At 56.8% G+C, this 18,254-nt stretch overlaps 4 protein-coding genes across 4 annotated transcripts; all 4 read left to right on the top strand.

The window, feature by feature from the left end:
* Positions 1-202: 202 nt before the first annotated feature.
* On the top strand, positions 203-4,720 carry HMPREF1541_04333 (uncharacterized protein; the record flags this gene model as incomplete). The annotated part of the gene is made up of 1 exon (XM_008718679.1): positions 203-4,720. The coding sequence occupies one exon, from the start codon at positions 203-205 to the stop codon at positions 4,718-4,720; it is 4,518 nt and encodes a 1,505-aa protein (XP_008716901.1).
* A 5,585-nt stretch (positions 4,721-10,305) lies between these two features.
* Positions 10,306-12,219, top strand: HMPREF1541_04332 (uncharacterized protein; the record flags this gene model as incomplete). The annotated part of the gene is made up of 3 exons (XM_008718678.1): positions 10,306-10,567; positions 10,618-10,960; positions 11,010-12,219. 3 exons carry the CDS (start codon positions 10,306-10,308, stop codon positions 12,217-12,219), a joined length of 1,815 nt encoding a protein of 604 aa, XP_008716900.1.
* A 1,079-nt stretch (positions 12,220-13,298) lies between these two features.
* HMPREF1541_04331 (uncharacterized protein) lies at positions 13,299-14,058 on the top strand (the record flags this gene model as incomplete). Its single annotated transcript, XM_008718677.1, has 4 exons — positions 13,299-13,303; positions 13,361-13,630; positions 13,696-13,846; positions 13,900-14,058. The coding sequence occupies 4 exons, from the start codon at positions 13,299-13,301 to the stop codon at positions 14,056-14,058; spliced, it is 585 nt and encodes a 194-aa protein (XP_008716899.1).
* A 1,430-nt stretch (positions 14,059-15,488) lies between these two features.
* HMPREF1541_04330 (uncharacterized protein) lies at positions 15,489-18,221 on the top strand (the record flags this gene model as incomplete). The annotated part of the gene is made up of 1 exon (XM_008718676.1): positions 15,489-18,221. One exon carries the CDS (start codon positions 15,489-15,491, stop codon positions 18,219-18,221), a length of 2,733 nt encoding a protein of 910 aa, XP_008716898.1.
* Positions 18,222-18,254: the final 33 nt, after the last annotated feature.

Below are 18,254 nucleotides of genomic sequence, written 5' to 3'. Positions count from 1 at the left end.
CTCGTCCCCGCAGACTTCACTTCACATTCGTCCGGCCAGTCACCAGTTGCCTCAAACGTCCTAGACTGAATTTGTGCCACTAGCATTGGACAAGGACGCAGTCAGAGACGCGTGATGACTGTCTACAGGTAAGGCTGCTGAACTTCGGGCGTTTTGCCAGACTATTCTTCATCAACCCTGCCATGCTTGGAGTTGACAAGCCATGGCTCCCAAGAAGAAGAAAACCAAGGCGGCTGCCAATTCAGCCAGAGGGTTTGCTACTACTTCACAACCCTCCAAACCCAGGGTGGTAGATGCTGTTGGACAAGATGCCGAGACGCCTACCAGCAGTGGCATGTCCACACCTAGTCAACCCAAGGGTCCAGGCGTTGGTGATGGCAAATCAAACGGAATGACCAAAGAAACATCCTCCATTCAACACATGACTCCCGAGGAGCTTGAGCGACACTTAGAGGATGCTGAGCTGCAGGATCTGCTCGATCGCACTGGTGCCCGTTGCAGAGCTGAAAGCTCTCGACACGTATCTAGACTCAAGGCAGAGCGTCGTCAGCTTCGGTCACAGTCTCACAAGCTATTCACTGACGAATGGCTTAATGAAGCTGCTATCGATCGCATGCTTGCTTGGGAAAGTAATGCCAATGATGAACAGGTACATGCGTCAGATGAAGCCCTTCGAAGTGAAGACGAAAAGGTTGTCACTGATCTATGGATTCTGCACCGAGTGCTCACTAGCCTCGGTCTCCCCGCAGTGGGCGAAGCTGTAGCTTATGTTGTTCAACTTGCAAGTCGCCAACGGCTGGTCCAAGCCAGCTTTACGCTCTTTGGTCTCACAGAAGCATTGGATTGGTACGCTCGACGCTTCCTCCAGAGTGAGCTTCCTGACTATGAGGAGCAAGTTTCTCAACGCCCAACTACGCCAACGGATGAAACAAACGAGAAGACTGCTGAAGCTCCGGCTCATCCAGGTACGGGGTTGACTTTACCTGAATCCACGCCAGCTGAACAGCCTTCGTCAGAAGTGCGGCGGAAGGATGAACCTGATCCCGGTAATAGCGCCGAGCAAATTAGGAACAGCTCCGATGAAAACGAGGTATCCGAGGATGATTTCGATGAAGATGATCCTACCAAATTGGTAGGCCGATGGGTGCGGCTGCAGGGCCACTTATGGCAGCGCATAAACCCAGATGACACGAGCAAACGTCCGAACGCCATGAAGGTCCGACGACTGCAGGCAAAAATCTCGGCCATCGAACGCGACATCCTCTTTGAGAAGCACGTTGCTGAGTCGATGTGGTGGCCAATGCAGATCGAATTGCAGAGAGCACAGGGGCAAAGAAAGCGGGAGAACCAGGCTGCCAGACCTCAACGAAATATCGAAGCACAGTCAGCGCATGACGAGATCTCAAAAACAGCCAGCGAGGAAGAGGAAGAGGCCGATGTCTTCGGCACCATGTTTGGGGGCGATGATACTGGGCAGACGGACGCCGGCACTGTCGGAAGTCAACACGTTCGCATCATCGACTTCGGCTCTTACACAGGTCTATCTCCTCATCAACTACTAGTACAAACTTGCGAGAAGCTTGATCCGAAAGTTAGGATCAAGCCCACCACGCTCCACAAGACAGGATATTCAACCCGCCACTCTCTCGAATGCAGATGGTCTAAAACGCAAACGCCAGAACAGTTTGCCGTACAGGCCTTGCCCGATGGAGTTGTGTCATCAATCGATGGACGCCTGTGGACGGTTGAAATGCAGACAATTGCAGCTTCTACAGTTACTTCGTCACTGGACTACATATCCTTGGTAATGCTTTTCCTTGTGTTGTCCATACCAGGCCAAGACGCGAAAGCCTCAAGCCGGTTGCCATCTGCCTGGACCAAACACTTCTCTGGTCTATGTGCGGAGCAGAAGAAGCTCTCTGAAGCAAGTGATAAGGTTTTACTCAAAGAGCTACGTGGTATGATCATGAAAGTTCAAGAAGACTCCCAGAAGGCACCCTCAAAGCCATACTCACGCGAGGTGAGCAAGCAGCCTGTACCATACCGCACACGCAAGGACGACCGTCCAGCAACATCATCGAAGATGACAGAAGATGAAGCCCGTGCAGCTTGGCACATGCGCGCAACCAGCTCAGCCTATCATGCCATGCTCTCCCAACGCAATCAGCTTCCCATCTACAACCAGAAATCGCACATACTCCAAGCCATCGCTGCGAACCCTGTGACCATCATCTGCGCTGAGACTGGCTCCGGCAAGTCGACACAAGCTGGTACCTACCTTCTGGAACAGCAGCTGTCAGCTGGCCGCGACATCCGCATCCTCGTCACCCAACCGCGCCGCATCTCCGCAATTTCTCTTGCACGGCGCATCTCGCAAGAGATCGGCGAAGGGCGTAATGACCTCGGCACCAGCAAGTCGCTGATCGGTTATGCAATTCGCCTTGAGAGCAAGACTAGCGAGAGCACTCGTCTGACGTTCGCCACCACCGGCGTGCTGCTTCGCATGCTGGAGACGAGTCCTACGCTGGAGGGTCTGGACTATCTGATACTAGATGAAGTGCACGAAAGGAGCATGGAGATGGATCTGGCATTTATCGCACTGAGGAGACTGCTGCAAGTGCGACCGGGGCTGAAGATAATCCTGATGTCAGCAACAGTGAACGCGCAGCAATTCTCCCAATACTTTGAGGGTGCCCCAGTACTGGATGTCGAGGGGCGGACGTTCCCCGTGACCGTGAAGTATCTGGAGGATGCACTGGAGGCAACCAATGATGTCGGAGGAGTTGCAAAGGAAATCGTCCTCGAGCCTGATGACAATGGCGGCGACGATTCAGACGAGGAGCCCAGAGAAGCCAGCAAAGGCGCCGACACCCTCCAGAGCTACAGCAAAGCCACCGTCCGCCGCCTGACCAGCATGGACGAATATCGCATCGACTACCCGCTCATCGTCAAACTCGCCACTGCTATCGCTACCAAAACAGCCTACAGCGCTTTCTCCCGTGCAATCCTCATCTTCCTACCGGGTCTTGCAGAAATACGCCGCCTCAGCAACGCCCTTCTCAACAGCCCGACCTTCGCTCACAATTGGGAAGTCCACACCCTGCACTCATCCTTCTCAACCTCTGACCTCGAACGCGCCTTCGCGGCCCCACCCCCGGGCCACCGCAAAATCGTCCTCGCGACCAACATTGCCGAAACGGGCCTGACAATTCCAGACATCACCGCCGTCATCGACACCTGCAAGGAGAAAATCATGCGCTTCGACGCCCGCCGCCAGGTATCACGGCTAAGCGAATCTTTCATCGCGCGAAGCTCAGCTCGCCAGCGTCGTGGCCGCGCCGCCCGCGTGCAGCCGGGCTTGTGTTTCCACCTCGTCACGCAACACCGCTTCGAGCACGGCCTACTGGAGCAGCAGGTCCCGGAGATGCTGCGTCTCAGTCTGGCCGAGACAATCATGCGCATCGAGCTGTGGGACCAAGGACCCAGCGGGGGCTTGGGGTTCGCCTCATCTTCAATCGCCGAGACACTCGAGCAGGCGCTGGACGCACCGTCCAAGAAGAGCGTCGCCCGCGCCGTCGAGCGCCTCAAGGAGGCCGGCGCCCTAGACGCCGTAGAGCGTCTCACACCACTAGGCCAGCGTCTCGCCCGTCTGCCGCTCGATGTCGCGCTGGGGAAGCTGGCCGTGCTGGGCGCCGCGTTCCGCTGTCTGGACCCCATCGTCACCATCATCGCGCTCATGACCTCCAAAAGCATCTTCGCAACCAACACGAACAGCAACGGCAGCAAAGGCGCCTCTGGCCCCAGCGGCATGAGCACGCTCACCGGCAAAGCCGCCTTCGCCCGCGGCGACAGCGACGTCCTCACCACGCTCGGCGCCTACACCGCGTACCAGCGCGCCAAGGCGCAGGGCCAGGGCGCGGACTTTGCGCGCCGCCACGGCCTGCTGAACCTCGCGGACATCGAAGACACCCGCGTCCAGCTATGCGTGTATCTCGCCGATGGCGGCGTCCTAAGCCTATCTCGAGAGGAGCGCGCCGCACTCAACCGCGCTCGTGTAAGCACCGGCGGCGCCGGCGCCGGCGCCATGAGAAACAGGGGTGGGCGGGCCTCAGCCGGCGCTGCTGCACCAACGTACGTCCTGCCGGAGTGGTACAACGTCCCCATCAGCGACGACCTGCTCCTCAGCCTCATCGCGGCGGCGTTCTACCCACGCCTCCTGCTGCGCGAGGGGAAAGGTTACCGCAACGTCTTCAGCAACCAGGTCGTGGCGCCCGCGCGCGGGAGCGTGGTGCGCGACCTCGCCAAGCCGCCGAAATGGCTGTGTTATGCTGAGGCGGTGCAGACGCGATCCGCGGGCCAGGGCGCGGGAGCTGGACCGGCGGTGCAGGTTAGGGAGGTGGGCAGGGTGCCGGATTTGGGGATGGCGCTGCTGTTGGGATTGGGGATGGGGATGGGGCCGCAGGGCGAAACGGCGGCGGAGACGAGTGTGTTTTCGGGCGTGATTAGTTTGGATGGGCGGGTGAGGGTGAGTGTGAGGCGGTGGAGGGAGGCGTTGGCGGTGAAGGTGTTGAGGAGGAGGGTGAAGGAGCTGTTGGAGGGACGGTGGAGGAGGATGGGCCGAGATGGGGCGGAATTGGATGTTGAGGGGGGTGGACTGGGAGATGTGGACGGGGAGGAAGTCATTGCGCTGCTGCATGAGATGAGTCAGGATAGATCATGAGATGGATGATGGCGGTGGATGGCTTGCAGTGGACGTCACTACCGGTACACGGATGCCTTTGACACCTGGACAGAGGCTTCATTGAAACAGATCTCCGTACAACACACAACGCAGGCTTGTCGGCCATGTCAATAAACATACGTGGAAGACCAATTTCATGGCCGTAGCAAGGTGCCACCAGGTTTATCACCGTCTCTCCAAAGGTTCGCAAGAACGGGCTCATCGGCCTAAGCGCTTCTTCCTCGTCGTCCTCAACTCGCTACAAGCGTCAAGACCATTACAACGAGGTAGCTCTCAACTCCGCAAAGGAGGTGTGGCCAACAGCTCGCCGCCGCCTGGCGGACAGCTCTTACCTGCGATCATCCCTTTGCCTTTCCCCTGAGCAGAATTCCACTCGGATAAGCTGCTGGAGGGAGCTCGGAGCGCAGAAGGCCGGAAACTAGCCTTTGAGTGACTTCAGCGGCACTGGACGCTTGGGGCAGGATAGACGATCTCGTCGTCATCAACCGGAGGCTGGAAACTAGCCACCGAGTGACTTCAGCGGGACTGAACGCTTGGGGCAGGATAGACGATCTCGTCGTCATATACTGGAGGCTGGAATTGCGCAGTCATTGGTTCTAGCCAGGGGCTGAGCTCGCCACGACACTGAACGAACGAGTCAACGTCATGTTCCCTTGACCTACGTACATGCTCTCCGGTCTCGGTGGGCTTGCCGTCATGGACTCAACGGTCCTCGGTCCGTCCGTATGTCATCCAGGGCAGAAGCAACATGATGTTCAGGGGGAAACAGGGGGCCAAGATCCGCCCTTTTTGTGAGTGAGAGAAATCCGAAACTGAAAAAGGGCCCACGTTGAACGGCCAGACCGCCACGATGCAAGGCGGCGACCTCAATCTCCCTTGTAACCAACTGACAGTCCGGACCCGCGGGACTGTAGCAGCCGGCAGGAATATGCACATCATCACCATCGTACACTGCAGGTCCGAAAGTCAGGAAGCGAGAGTAGTGCTTCCTGGGTCAGAAAAGGGAGAAAAGGAAAAGACGGGGGTTTCAGATGAGGGTCCCGCGAGGCTATCATCTGCAGGTTGCCCCAGATGGCTTTTTCGTGTCATGCAGCCAGCCATTGAATGGTTGCTGATTGTTTCTGAGACCCGTCTTTGCCGCAGAATTGGTTTGCCGGAGAATTGGTTGGGACTGCAATATTGCCAACGTCAAGGCCAATTATCAATGGTGGGCTGAAGGAAGAGGCTCATCTTAAGCTCGGGAAGTGAGCTGCCAATTGATGGCCGCAAGTGGAATGACCTGAAAGTGTTGGTGTTGGGGAACTGATGCAAGATGTCTTGCAGGAGCCGGTACTGGGGCCCGGCAGCAAGGGGAGAGAGGACTAGAGACTAGGGAAACCACAAAGGGTAGCAAGTTGGTTCCCACTTTGCTGACCCAGGAAGCCGCCAGGCTGCATTCGAGTCCCAGCAGACTGAGGTCCCAGCCTGGATCCGGGTACGTACCTTAATCTGCGGCAATGCGAACAGGTGCATGAGCAGGTTGGTTTGATGCAGAGCTGCTGCACTGATCGACCGCCAACGGAGCAGTGTTGCAGCACAGCGATGCGAGAAGACGGGTGCAAGCGATACCAGTAACGTTGGACCCAGAGCAAAAGTATGTTTTTGCCCTGTGAGGTTGCTTTTACCGTCTTGGCCCTTCGAGAGGCTGACAGACGAACGGGACAAAGCCCACAGTCGAGAAAGTGGTTTCGGAAAGCAAAGTGGTTGTCTGACCTTTTCTCTGGCGAAAAATCACCCATAGAACAAGGTGAGTGGTTCCTCAAGAGGAGGGGCCATCGCGGACAAGGTGGCCAATCCACGGATGCCAACGCAGCGACCGGGATGTGTGGCGGCCAGAACGGAGGCTTTTTTTCTCGCCTGTCTGGCCTGTTCAGGCGGAGGCTTCCCAGCCAGGATGGAGATCGTCCGGGGGCTTGCAGGACTTCGCTTGTTGGCTGGCCCTGCAAGGTCTCTTGCAAGTGCAGTGGAGCCCCCCGTTGGTCTTGTTCAACGTGGACATTGCCCCTACCAGTGACCAGCCTCCCTTGAGTTGAAGAGTTCCAAGCACAGGCCATGTCGTTTAGGGCAGGCCGGTTGCAAATGGAGATCTCGGATGGTATCGGTCGTCTTTGCTCAGAGGGCGATAAGTTACCGCTGGTCCGCTGTAACGACTAGTACAGGCGGGGGGTGCAAGCGAGCCGTGACGGTTACTACTGTGTTCTCTTATCACACCGCCTGTTATTGTGTTAAAGCTGACACCAGCCTGATAAAGGAGGATGGGGCGACGGGTCATAGCGATCGTCGATCATCGCTGTTTCTTCTGGAACAGAAGGGAAAAAATCATCTTGTAACGATCTTGCATGTGCGTCCGCCTCGGGAGATACCTCCCATGCGCCGCAGCTGCAAGGCGACCCTAAAGACACAGCACACGAACTGCCTGGCGCTCCGGACCTTGCATGCATACGGTAGCGTTGCTGCAAGAAATAGCCAGCAGGCTGAGCCTCCAACGTGCGGGTGATCTGCCTCACAGTAACACCCCAGGCTCTGTGACTATAACTCAACGTCTGTCCACATTGAATTACTAGATAGAATTGTGGCGCCGCGTTGCTTTTCGTAACAGCAATCGGCACGTCTTTGCTAAGCCGGCGCGAATGCAACTCTGGTGCGGACGGTGGTACCTCCGACCGTCACTCGATTTTCTGCCTTGCCGGCAGAAGTACCTCGCAGGGTATATTTCAGCCGATGCCGCCGACCCGAAACTCTGCGAGTCTGGCTTGCATGGGGCTCGTTGTCCGAATGGGCGATACCGCTGGATGACGGATTCTACTGTGTGGGCAGAAGCTGTTCGTGTGTGCAACTCAAGGCGGCGTAACAACTGAAATCATCAGGCTGGGAAATGAACGAGTCTCGCGTGGTAAATCGACACAACAGCGCCATCGTGATCAGCTTGAGGACTGGAGCCGGGAAGCTCATGACGTGCATGTGCTTTTGCGGTGAAGGATTGCCGGGATAAGCATAGCTGGGATACCAATCTGACTGGGATCTGGTGGTGTTGGAGGAACCTAGTCTCCATTCTCGCCAATTCGGATCCCAGCCATTTCGTAGAGCGCGAGCCGCGTCTTGACACCTCAGGAATACCAGAGCACTCCGTACGGAGTAGCCATCTGCAGGAACCGGTGGCAATATTTGCTGAGCATCACCGGCGTTGAAGCTGTCATGGTCTTTGGTCCAAGCAAGACAAGCGCAGCCATTGGCATCATCGAATTTGCCGCCCTCGACTCGGGTGTGGATGGGCGCTAGACAGACACATGTCATGCTGTTGGAGGGGGCTAGGAATTCATCGCCTGTTCTTGACTCGCTGCGGAGTGAGTGTTAGGCTAGGTTGTGAGCGCTGATAGGCCTGCGAAGGCCTACTCCGCGTTATGCCTTCCAGGCTACCCGCCACGCACTTTATCGGCGCCGACTATGGTGGAGCATCACCTCAAAAGAAGAGATCCTCGCTCTTTTCATCTATTCGACACAGAGACACACGAAAAAAAGCAACGCCTCGCGTCGGCGGAGCTCTTGACACCGACAGACCCGCTTCACCATGGTTATTGTCCACCGAGGCCCAAGGCTGAGCCGCGTTGTACAGGAGCAAGGAGTCGGGTTTTTTGAGACCTTTTGGCTTGGTTTGCAATACTAGCATTGATTTGTGGTCTGAGTAATAGGGTAGTGATAACGTCTGTTTTCTCCGAGACAGGGATCTGCTTGAAGGATCCTGTTGAAGAATAGCCGCCGTACGGTATGGCCGATACTGTCTGACGAGGTCGAAATATTCATTCGCCTAAGCTGCTCGCTGCCTTTCCACTGTGGCTTGGATCCGCGGGTCGCCCTTCGCCAATGGGTAGGGTAGCGGTGGGCCTGGGCCTAGGAACTGACAACAGCCGGAACGCGTAGGAATCAGGAAGCCGAGAAAGATGGCTGGAGAGATGGATATGTTGCCAGTTGAATACTCCGTACTCCGTACCGGGAGAAAAGGCAATTGCGAGACACTCGTCCATCATCAACTCTGTTGGGAACCTCGGGCCAATGCCAGTGGTTCCCAGCTCATGCCGATAACCACGCGGTTGACGTGCTTCGTGGAGGGTGAGAAAATAAGTATAATGTCTATTGTTTCGTGGCGTGCGGCTGAAGGAGGTCGGTTTCAGGGCAACGGGTGCACGCAGGCCATACACTAGTAGGTGTAGTCATCCCTTGGTGCTCAGTGAATAATCATTATCGAGCTCGTTATCGTTGTCCACTCGGCCTTGACACGACTGCAGAATAGACAATCGCCCGGCCCGCCAGCACAACGCTGACCCAAAAGATTCTCTACCCGAGGGCGAACAGACACGGCCGGGGGCGGGCTGCCAGGCTTAAGCACGACACCCCGCTGGCTGCTGGTTGGGTGTGAAGCCCCCCAGTGGATCAGCTTAGCCTAGCCGGAAGCGGGCCCTTCTAGGTGGAGCAGACCAGCAAATCGTTGAAATCGAGGTGCTAATGGCCGCCAAGTCAGCACGGTTCCCACCCCCTCAGTTCTTTAGGTCGGAAGCTTGTGGGCGGCAGCTCGCCCTCTAGAAATGCCTCTAATGCACCCTCTGGCCCTCCCGCTTCGGCTACTGTGCATCTTGCATCCCTCCTGCAACCTGCCTCAACCTGCTGCCTCAGACCTTGCAGTGCAGTGTTCTTCTCTGCACGTTCATCTCAATTGCAAACTTGCTTGCCCATCCTCTGTACCTCGCCATCGACGACTTCTTGCCGGACGTCTCATGGCCTAGTCGTCTGCGACACGACCGAGGCTTCTCTTTGCTGCCAGCGAATTCGGGTGCTGTGGCTCTGTTCGGCTGCTACAATCTTTGGTAAGGCCCACCATGCTCCTCGATTTACCATCTGCACACACCAGTACCACGGCCATGGCTACCACCACGGTAGAAGCGACGCAGTTTTCTGTGGTTTCGGAATCAATTCTTCATGTCTGGCGCTCGTTGGTGCTGGTAGCGTGCCGGGATCTGCGCGACGGTCACTGCCGCCTCCACCACATCCGTTGCAGCGATAGTCCCAGTATCAATGCTAACGTTTTTCTCCCAACAGTCGGCTGGATCTCTTTTGTGCTGCCTTTCGCGTTCACGACCTGTCTATGACCGTCACGACCACCAACGACTAATTACGCCAAATTCGAAAAAAGTCCGTTAGCTGTTCGATCTCCTAAGCCTTTCGTCCCCGCTCCGTGAGCTGCGCCATCGGCAGCTGCCCGTGCCGACCAGCGCATCACACAAGCGTGTCACTGTTCACGATTTCACGATCCCAATATCTACCAATTCGCTGCCTTGAGATCCTCCCGCGCGAATCGCCTTATCCCCACCAAGCGTGATAGCAGGACTGCCAATCCAACAAAGTAGCCTATACTTAGGTATCGCTGTACTGTGGGCGGCAAACACTTCCAACGCCGGCAATAGGGTTTGTGCTGTTCTCCCAGCACTCGGAGGCATAAGTGTTGCGCAGTCTACAGCCCGGTATCCTTCACTATGAACCAAGGTCCGCCGTACATGGACATGCATGCTCCACACCATATGTCCTCTGCGCCGTCCTACTCGCATCCTGCATCCGCTGCTCCCATGCAGCATTATCCGCAGTATCAGCCTCAGCCGGTCATGCAGCCTAGCTCGGCGCATTACGGTCCTCCGCCTACATACTCAAGCTATGGTTATCCTAACGGTGTGACCTCGCCCCAGTCAGCAGGAGGGCATATTGGGCCTGGCGTGCAATCCCAGAACATTCAGCTTCCTGGTAAGTCAGCCTACATCAGCAGCCCGAATATCCTTACTGACGGTTTGCAGCCATGTCCATGGGTGGTGCCCCTCAGCATGCTGGTTATCCTCCCCAGAGTACTCCTTCGAACCAGCAGTACCCTGCAAATCCCTACGATCCTACGGGCCAGAATGCTCCGCCGGGTATGAAGCCTCGTGTGACCGCGACCCTGTGGGAAGATGAGGGTAGCTTGTGCTTCCAGGTCGAAGCCAAGGGCGTCTGCGTAGCGCGAAGAGAAGATAACCATTTCATCAACGGTACCAAGCTCTTGAACGTTGCAGGCATGACTCGAGGTCGTCGTGACGGTATCTTGAAGTCCGAAAAAACGAGACATGTGGTCAAAATTGGACCCATGCACCTCAAAGGCGTTTGGTAAGTTATTCAATTGCTGCTGAAGGCTCTCCCATCTAACACACAGTAGGATCCCTTTTGAACGAGCCCTTGAGTTTGCCAACCGGGAAAAGATCACCGACTTGCTCTATCCTTTGTTCGTTCATAACATCGGTGGCCTGCTGTACAATCCCGAAAGCGCACCTCGCACCAACAATCTCGTCGCAGCGACGACTGAGCGTCGACGCATGGACAGTATAGACGGTGGTCGCCCTCCCTCGTCTTCTGGTGGTGCGCCCCCACTCCATCATCACCACTCGATGTCAGGACCAATCCCAGGCCAAGCGCCTCCAACTCCCCACTCGATTGCGCCCAATCCAAATGCTGGTCGACCTGGCCTTGATCGTGCTCACACTTTTCCCACCCCACCCACCAGTGCTTCTAGCGTGATGGGCATGGGCAATTCTGGTGGTCCCGGCTACGAATGGGGCGCCCAACCTATGGCAAACGGGGTCAACGGCGCACAGCCGCTCTCAATTGATACTGGCATTAACGCTCGATCCATGCCTACCACCCCGGCCACCACGCCCCCAAGCCAATCCCAACAGAACATGCAGGGCTATCAAGGCCAGCCCGGCTATGATACCAAGGCGACGTACAACACTCCGGGCTCAGTACCTGGATATCCTCCTCAGTCAGATGCGAGATATGGCCAGCCTCCTACATACACCAAAAGCGAGATGGGACCACCTTCCGCTCCTGGTGCCGCGCCCCTTGAGGCACACGATGGTAGTCATGGCCAAGGCCATGAGCACGACGCTGGCCATGGAGAGAACGGCTACATGTCTTCCAACGCGGCTGCCTATGGCGCCAGCCGCGCCTATAGCTACAACCCAGCATCCGATCACCCTCATCTGTCACCAGAGATGACCGGCTCGCCTCACCAAGCTGCGTCTGGCCGTGGCACCCCTCGCACCATGCCTCCTGCTCAAGCTGGCTGGGGTGCTCACGACTACCAGACTCCTCCACGTGGATCGACCTCGAGCAATGTTTATAATGTAATGGGAAATACCAACAGCTCCAACGGACCCAGCTCTGATGGTGCGTACCCAAGTTCGGCCTACTCCGGAACTGGCATGCAGTCGGCTAAGCGCGGGCGCGAAGACGATGATCAAGATCGGCCTGGTAGCCGAGATTTCGACTTCAAGCGCCAAAAGACTGGTCCCGTCCGTCAGGAGCCCTTTGGCATGCCTTTGAATGCACCTCACATGCAGGCGATCAAGACTGGTGGACAGCGCTGATTGTGCAGCCACTGACTAATTTGCGCACCGATTTGACAACGCGACACCCCAAAAGCGCTTGACGACGTAATGAATGCCCCGAAAAGAAGGAACTCGCAGAGCTCAACGATCTGAACAGCCGGAGCCTGCTCTTCGCGGCGCTCTGGATCGACCGGCTTTACGATTTTATGACCCGAAACTTCTCTTCTACGAACCAGCAAGTATTTTACACGGTGGAACACGAAAGCACTTGCAATGGCTTGTTTCCCAGTTGGGACGGCCAATGGCTTGATGATACGGCTTTTTAGATTTGCTTTGTTTTTGACATGCAGGAAATGGGCTAGGACATGTATGAGCGACGATACACGTGGTGGACGAACAGGGATGGAATATGGATTATGAATCAACCGGACACGAGCCTGGCGTGCTGTTGTCTTGCTTCGATGGTCGCTCTTGTGGAATTGTTGTCTGCCCTCACCCTGTTACTGGGCTTCAAGGGTCTTCATTGGACCTTCGAAAGCCGGCGCTATCGATCTGGCGTCGTCTTATCCAGATCGGTGTGGGCGATTTGTCTTTCGGGCGATATCAAGGTGCCGAGGGTCAACAAAAGCGAGGAGCGATGGCAAAGCAAGCATGGCACCTGAGGGTGGTGATGTTCTGTTCCGAATTACGACCACGGATAAAATCAATTCAATAATGACTGTTTATGACTGAACCATCCTGCATGCTTGCTATCTGTGAACTACTTGTGACAACTCGATCCTGGTGGGAGCAGTTGGATTTAATGTGGCTCTCGATCAGCTCTTGGTATACCCTGCAGCGCACTGGTGATCCGAGTGACAAGGCTGCATTGAAGCCTTGGGAGGACATTCACGTGACTCAGAGCCGCCAAGGCCCCTTCTCCCACACTTTCGAAACTGCAACACCAATCCTGCGCCTTCCACATCGACTTCATCGCCCATCGACAACCAGGCCATCAGTCTCTTTGGAGATTCAGCAAGATGTGAGTACACACATACACACGCATTGTCGCAGCACATGTACACTATTCCAAGTTCAGTGCTACAGAGATTGTGGCATTTTGGCTACCCCTCAGCTTCATGACGTCCCAGACTGCAACACCGCCCAAACCGAATGGCGACTAATATTCATGCTCCTTTAGGGTCAACCTCCGTACTCAGAAGCGCCTGGCCGCGTCGGTCGTCGGCTGCGGCAAGCGCAAGATCTGGCTCGACCCCAACGAAGTCAACGAGATCTCGAACGCCAACTCCCGTCAGACCGTCCGCAAGCTCGTCGCCGATGGCCTCATCATCCGCAAGCCCGTTGCTATGCACTCTCGTGCCCGTGCTAGAGCCCTCAACCAGGCCCGGAGAATCGGTAGACACCGTGGCTACGGTAAGAGGAAGGGTACCAAGGACGCCAGAATGCCTTCGTAAGTGCACACGATGGACCGAGCATTATTTTGGATATGATGGCTGATTATTATGCGATGTACAGTCAGGTTTTGTGGATGAGACGCCTTCGTGTCCTCCGCCGTCTTTTGGTCAAGTACCGCGCCGCTGGCAAGATCGACAAGCACCTCTACCATGAGCTGTACCAGCTGAGCAAGGGTAACACCTTCAAGCACAAGCGTGCCCTTGTTGAACACGTATGTTGCTACCATGTGCATCGACCCTAGCATCCTACTGACTTCCTTACCAGATCCACAAAGCCAAGGCCGAGAAGCAGCGTGAGAGAATCCTCAAGGAGGAGATGGACGCCAAGCGTGCGAAGACCAAGGCTGCCCGCGAGAGACGGCAGGAGCGTGTCCTACAGAAGCGTAACGCTCTGACTGGCGAGGACGAGGAGACCAAGGAGTAGACATATGTGCGTATTGGTGAGGGCAACCGCCGACGGAGTTGACGGACTACGGTTTGATGACAAGTGCAATGCGTCAGATCAGCATCCAGCACATCACGAATCCTGCGAGATCCGAGAGCCACGTACCGCATCTTACCGCAACGAATAGCATGCATCGAGGTCTTTTGAGTATCATGAGAGACAGCTTCATGATTCGGACGTGCAATACACAAAATTTCGAACCTTGTTTCGTCGACAACCCTGCTTCGCTTCTCCTCTTCTTACCCCTTCACCCCCCATTCAGGGCAGAGCGATTGTTCAGAGGCAATCCTGACGGCCCGTTGAAACCTTCTCCTCGATCGTAGACACGGAGCTGTTGTCGTAGGCATCGCATTGCAGTTCATGACTCGGAGACAGCCACATCTGCCTGGGATGTGAACCACCAAGAACTGCCCCTCATGGACCGCCCTACAGCCAGTCAACACCCCGGCCTCATGGCGCCTAATCTGCACCTCAACCCACTGCTCAAACAACCGCTGCTCTTTGCCTGCATTGAAGCGGTCTGACTTGTCTGAGAGTGATCGTCCTCCAGTCGGGAGCCCAAGACACCTGCCGGAACATTCCTTATGCATCCGTCTCGCGCCCTGATGCACCTCTGAGCCCTCGACTCCAAAAATTCATGTACTTGTAGGCCCAAGCCTTGATGTTGCAGCACACGGCATTTGCATCGCCTATCAAGCGGTGCACCGCTATTAAAAGAGCCCGATAGACGGCTCGTGTGCTGACTGCATAGCCCCAGTCGGAAGTTGAGCTTGCTGTGAGTCTGGCGGCTATACACTGGATGGCATGCACAGGCCCGTCCCGCATTCGCAGCACATCTGATATCCGTTGCTCATTCGAGCTCAAACACACGACAGAAAGGTAGCTCCTCAAATTCGCACGAGTCTCACTTCCTATCGGATTCGGACAATTGCCCCCCATTACGCAGCACCTCGACGTTGTGAAGGTCCGTTTACGTCCATACATCACTCAAATGAGACACTTGGAGCTCGTCATCAAACCCATTTCAGCGCTGAAACAATCACCAATCGGCCAGCAAGATGTTCGGTGGCGGCAGCTCCGGCATCTGGGGAAGCCTTGGTAAGCTCAGAACTGTTTCATCCGTCCTAGCTACTGCCTCAAATCCGAATTCCACCACCGTTGACGCCCCCCCTTCCCCTTCAACGGCGATGAGGTCACACCACGTTGTGCATGGCAGCAATCTTGCGGCACGCCTGAATTACCTGGCGGCGTTTTACTGCGCCATGTTCGAGCAACGAGCAATACATCATTGCTGAGGCGTTTCGTTTCACCGTTGCCTCGGATTCGCTAACTCACTACTCCTGGAATCCTTGTCCCTGGTTCTCAAAAGCGAGGGCTTGGGACCTTTGGCTTGTCCTACCCTGCGAAACATGGAGGACAGTCTTCGTCTCTTTCTTTCGCTGCAGAATCCTGAGCAAGCAGGAGTAAAGCGCGACTGCCCCTTCGCCTCGCCGTCGCCATCACCGGACACCACCACCTTCCTGCCTTACTCTCCCCCACCGTCGCCATATCCATATCCGTACCCGTACCTGTCTAACTATCGCGCAGCACCACAGTCCGAATCACTGCTGAACAAGCCTCGCGCGCCACCGCCACGCCCGACGCCACTAGACTTTCCCCGCCATGTTCCAGAGACCAAACCCCGTCCGCTTAGTCGGCGCTCGATGCGAGAGCTTCGCCGAGCCATCCTCTGTGCGCGCCGGCCAACCGACAACACGGACGAAGTGTTCAACTTGATGAATGTGCAGCTCACTCAGGATGTGCCGTTGGACTCATCGGACTTCGTTCCCACCGACTTCCTCCCACAGCGGCCTTTCCTGTTCGATGCCGATCTAGAGGCCATGCTTGCCGAGCTCAACACCGAGAACGAGGACGCTTTTCGGGAGGTGCTGCGCCAGAGACCAAGGGAGGGACGACCGAAGCCGCGCGTCGCCTACAGCAGGAATTTCTTCGGTAGTTTGGAGGATATGAGTCGGTATTGCGACTCCACGGGCGACCACTACTTTGAGATGGAAGAGGAGGAAGCTAGTGAAAGCAAAGACGGCAAGAATTCGTCTACCGGTGGTGTTGGCAGCGAGGAGAAGAAAGACGCAGAAGGTGATTCAGAAATGGCGGATTCCACGAGCGCCAACACGAGCGACCCTTCCCCTATCCAGCCCTCAGACTCGAACACAAAGACCACCAAGGAAATGTACACTGGCCCCCGACTCGGCAACAGCTCGCAGCTCCCACCGGGCACCCGCACCTCAGCAGTCCGCAACCTCCTCAAGATGGTCATGCACAAGTTCACGTGCCGCGACTACGACCTCAGCCCCCGCGAACGGCTCCGCATCCGCGACATCAACATTCCCCCCGCATTCGTCATGTCCAGCTTCGTGGTTGCGCGACTTCCCAACGACCGCGCACTGGCGAGGGCACGCCACGTCGAGGGCCCTGTCATGGGCGTGAGCGTCCGCCACGAAACGGTCTTCAGCGACGCGCTGTACAAGCGTCTGCTGGAGCAGGAGAAGCGCGAGCGCAACGAGATCGGTGACTGCCTCGGAGCTCCTGTAGATCTGCTGCGTGAGATTGGCGCCGGGCTTGCGATCGCGCTGCAGAGGGGCCGCGAGGGGAGGAAGAAGGACGCCGAGCACGAGCGTGTCACGCAGCGGTGGTGGTGGGCTAAGACGCCGCGGTGGGGTGGTGCGCCGACCCGTTGGGGCATGTTGGCTAACGAGGTATTTGAGGATGAGGACCCGAGCTGGAGCCCTACGGAGCGAGAACTGCAGATGCAGAAGCGGGAAAAGACGCAGGAGGAGATGAAACGCATTGACGATGTGGCGGGGAAGGTCAACGGCGAGGTCAAGGTCGAGGACTTGCTGGCAAAGACGGAGGCACAGGCGGGTTCGCCGGGCACGGATCAGAAACCCGGCTCGGGTCCGGGACCCATGGTGGGATTGTTGAGTGAGACGTCGGTCAGGATTCCGACCTTGACACCGATCATCACACCGGCGTACTCATCGACGAGGTCCCGGTCCAGCTCCAGCTCCAGCTCCAGCTCCAGCTCCACCAGGAGTGTCGGCAGCGACGAGCCCATCACCGCCGACGACGCCTCGACGAATACCTCTTCGTCCTCCGGGGGCAGTAACACCGACAGCGACCGCCCTCCCAAGAAGAAACACCGCCTCGCCATCAACGAGCGCGTCTCCCAACTCTCCCGCCTGGGCCTCTCTCCATCGTCATCATCATCATCATCATCTTCTTCTCCCTCATCATCGCCCGCCTCCCGCGAAGACAAGCGCGACAAAGACCGTGAAGAAAAAGCCGAGTACAAGGATGGCCGGCGCCTGATGTACACGGCGCCCATGCGCCGCAAGTGGTACCGCGAGTGGACGCAGGTCAAGCCCAATAGCAGTGGCTGGGATGAGAAGGTGCTTTGGCGGAGGGTGGGCGCGCCGTTGGGCAATAGTGGTGATGGTCATGGTGATGGCGAGGGAATGGCAGCGGCGGGGGCGGAAGGTAATGCACAGGAGAGCGCCGTGCCCGCCCACGTCGAGGACCCCTCAGGCTCGTCAGATGCAAAGGCAGATGCAGATGCAGATGCAGATGCAGATGCAGATGCAGATGCAGATGCAGATGCAGATGCAAAAGCAAAAGTGAATGCTGCCGCACCTGCCGCGCCTGCTGCGCAGGGCGACTGGGACGAAGTCTTCCTCCTCAGCTGCGTGAACCACCACGTGGCGATCCTCAAGATGCGCGTCAGCAGCCGATACCTCACGTGGTTGGAGAACGGTGATGCCGAGGCGGAGATGCCTTTGTTGAGTGGGACGACCACGGCGAAGAAGGCTGGGGCAGAGGCAGGCACAGGGACAGGGACAGGGACAGGGACTGGCGTGGAGGCTACGGCGGAGAAGGGCCTACGGGAGGAGGATATCCTGCAAGTGTGTCGCAGTGAGTACCACGACCTGTTTGACGTAAGGCAGCGCAAAGAGCTGCTTGTGGCGCTGTGGAGGGTCATGTCCTGGGTTTGTCGGAGGGAGGTCGCCGAGGGGGAGTGGGAGCGCGTGCGGGCTTTGAGGGCTGAGAGGGGGCATGGACAGGAGAAAGGAGGCCAGGGGAATTGAGTTGGGAAGGGAAGGAAAGGGATTGTCGTTGGG

The sequence above is a fragment of the Cyphellophora europaea genome (assembly GCF_000365145.1).
Source record: "Cyphellophora europaea CBS 101466 unplaced genomic scaffold supercont1.4, whole genome shotgun sequence".
NCBI lineage: Eukaryota > Fungi > Ascomycota > Eurotiomycetes > Chaetothyriales > Cyphellophoraceae > Cyphellophora > Cyphellophora europaea.
This window is presented reverse-complemented; position numbering and strand designations above follow the sequence as displayed.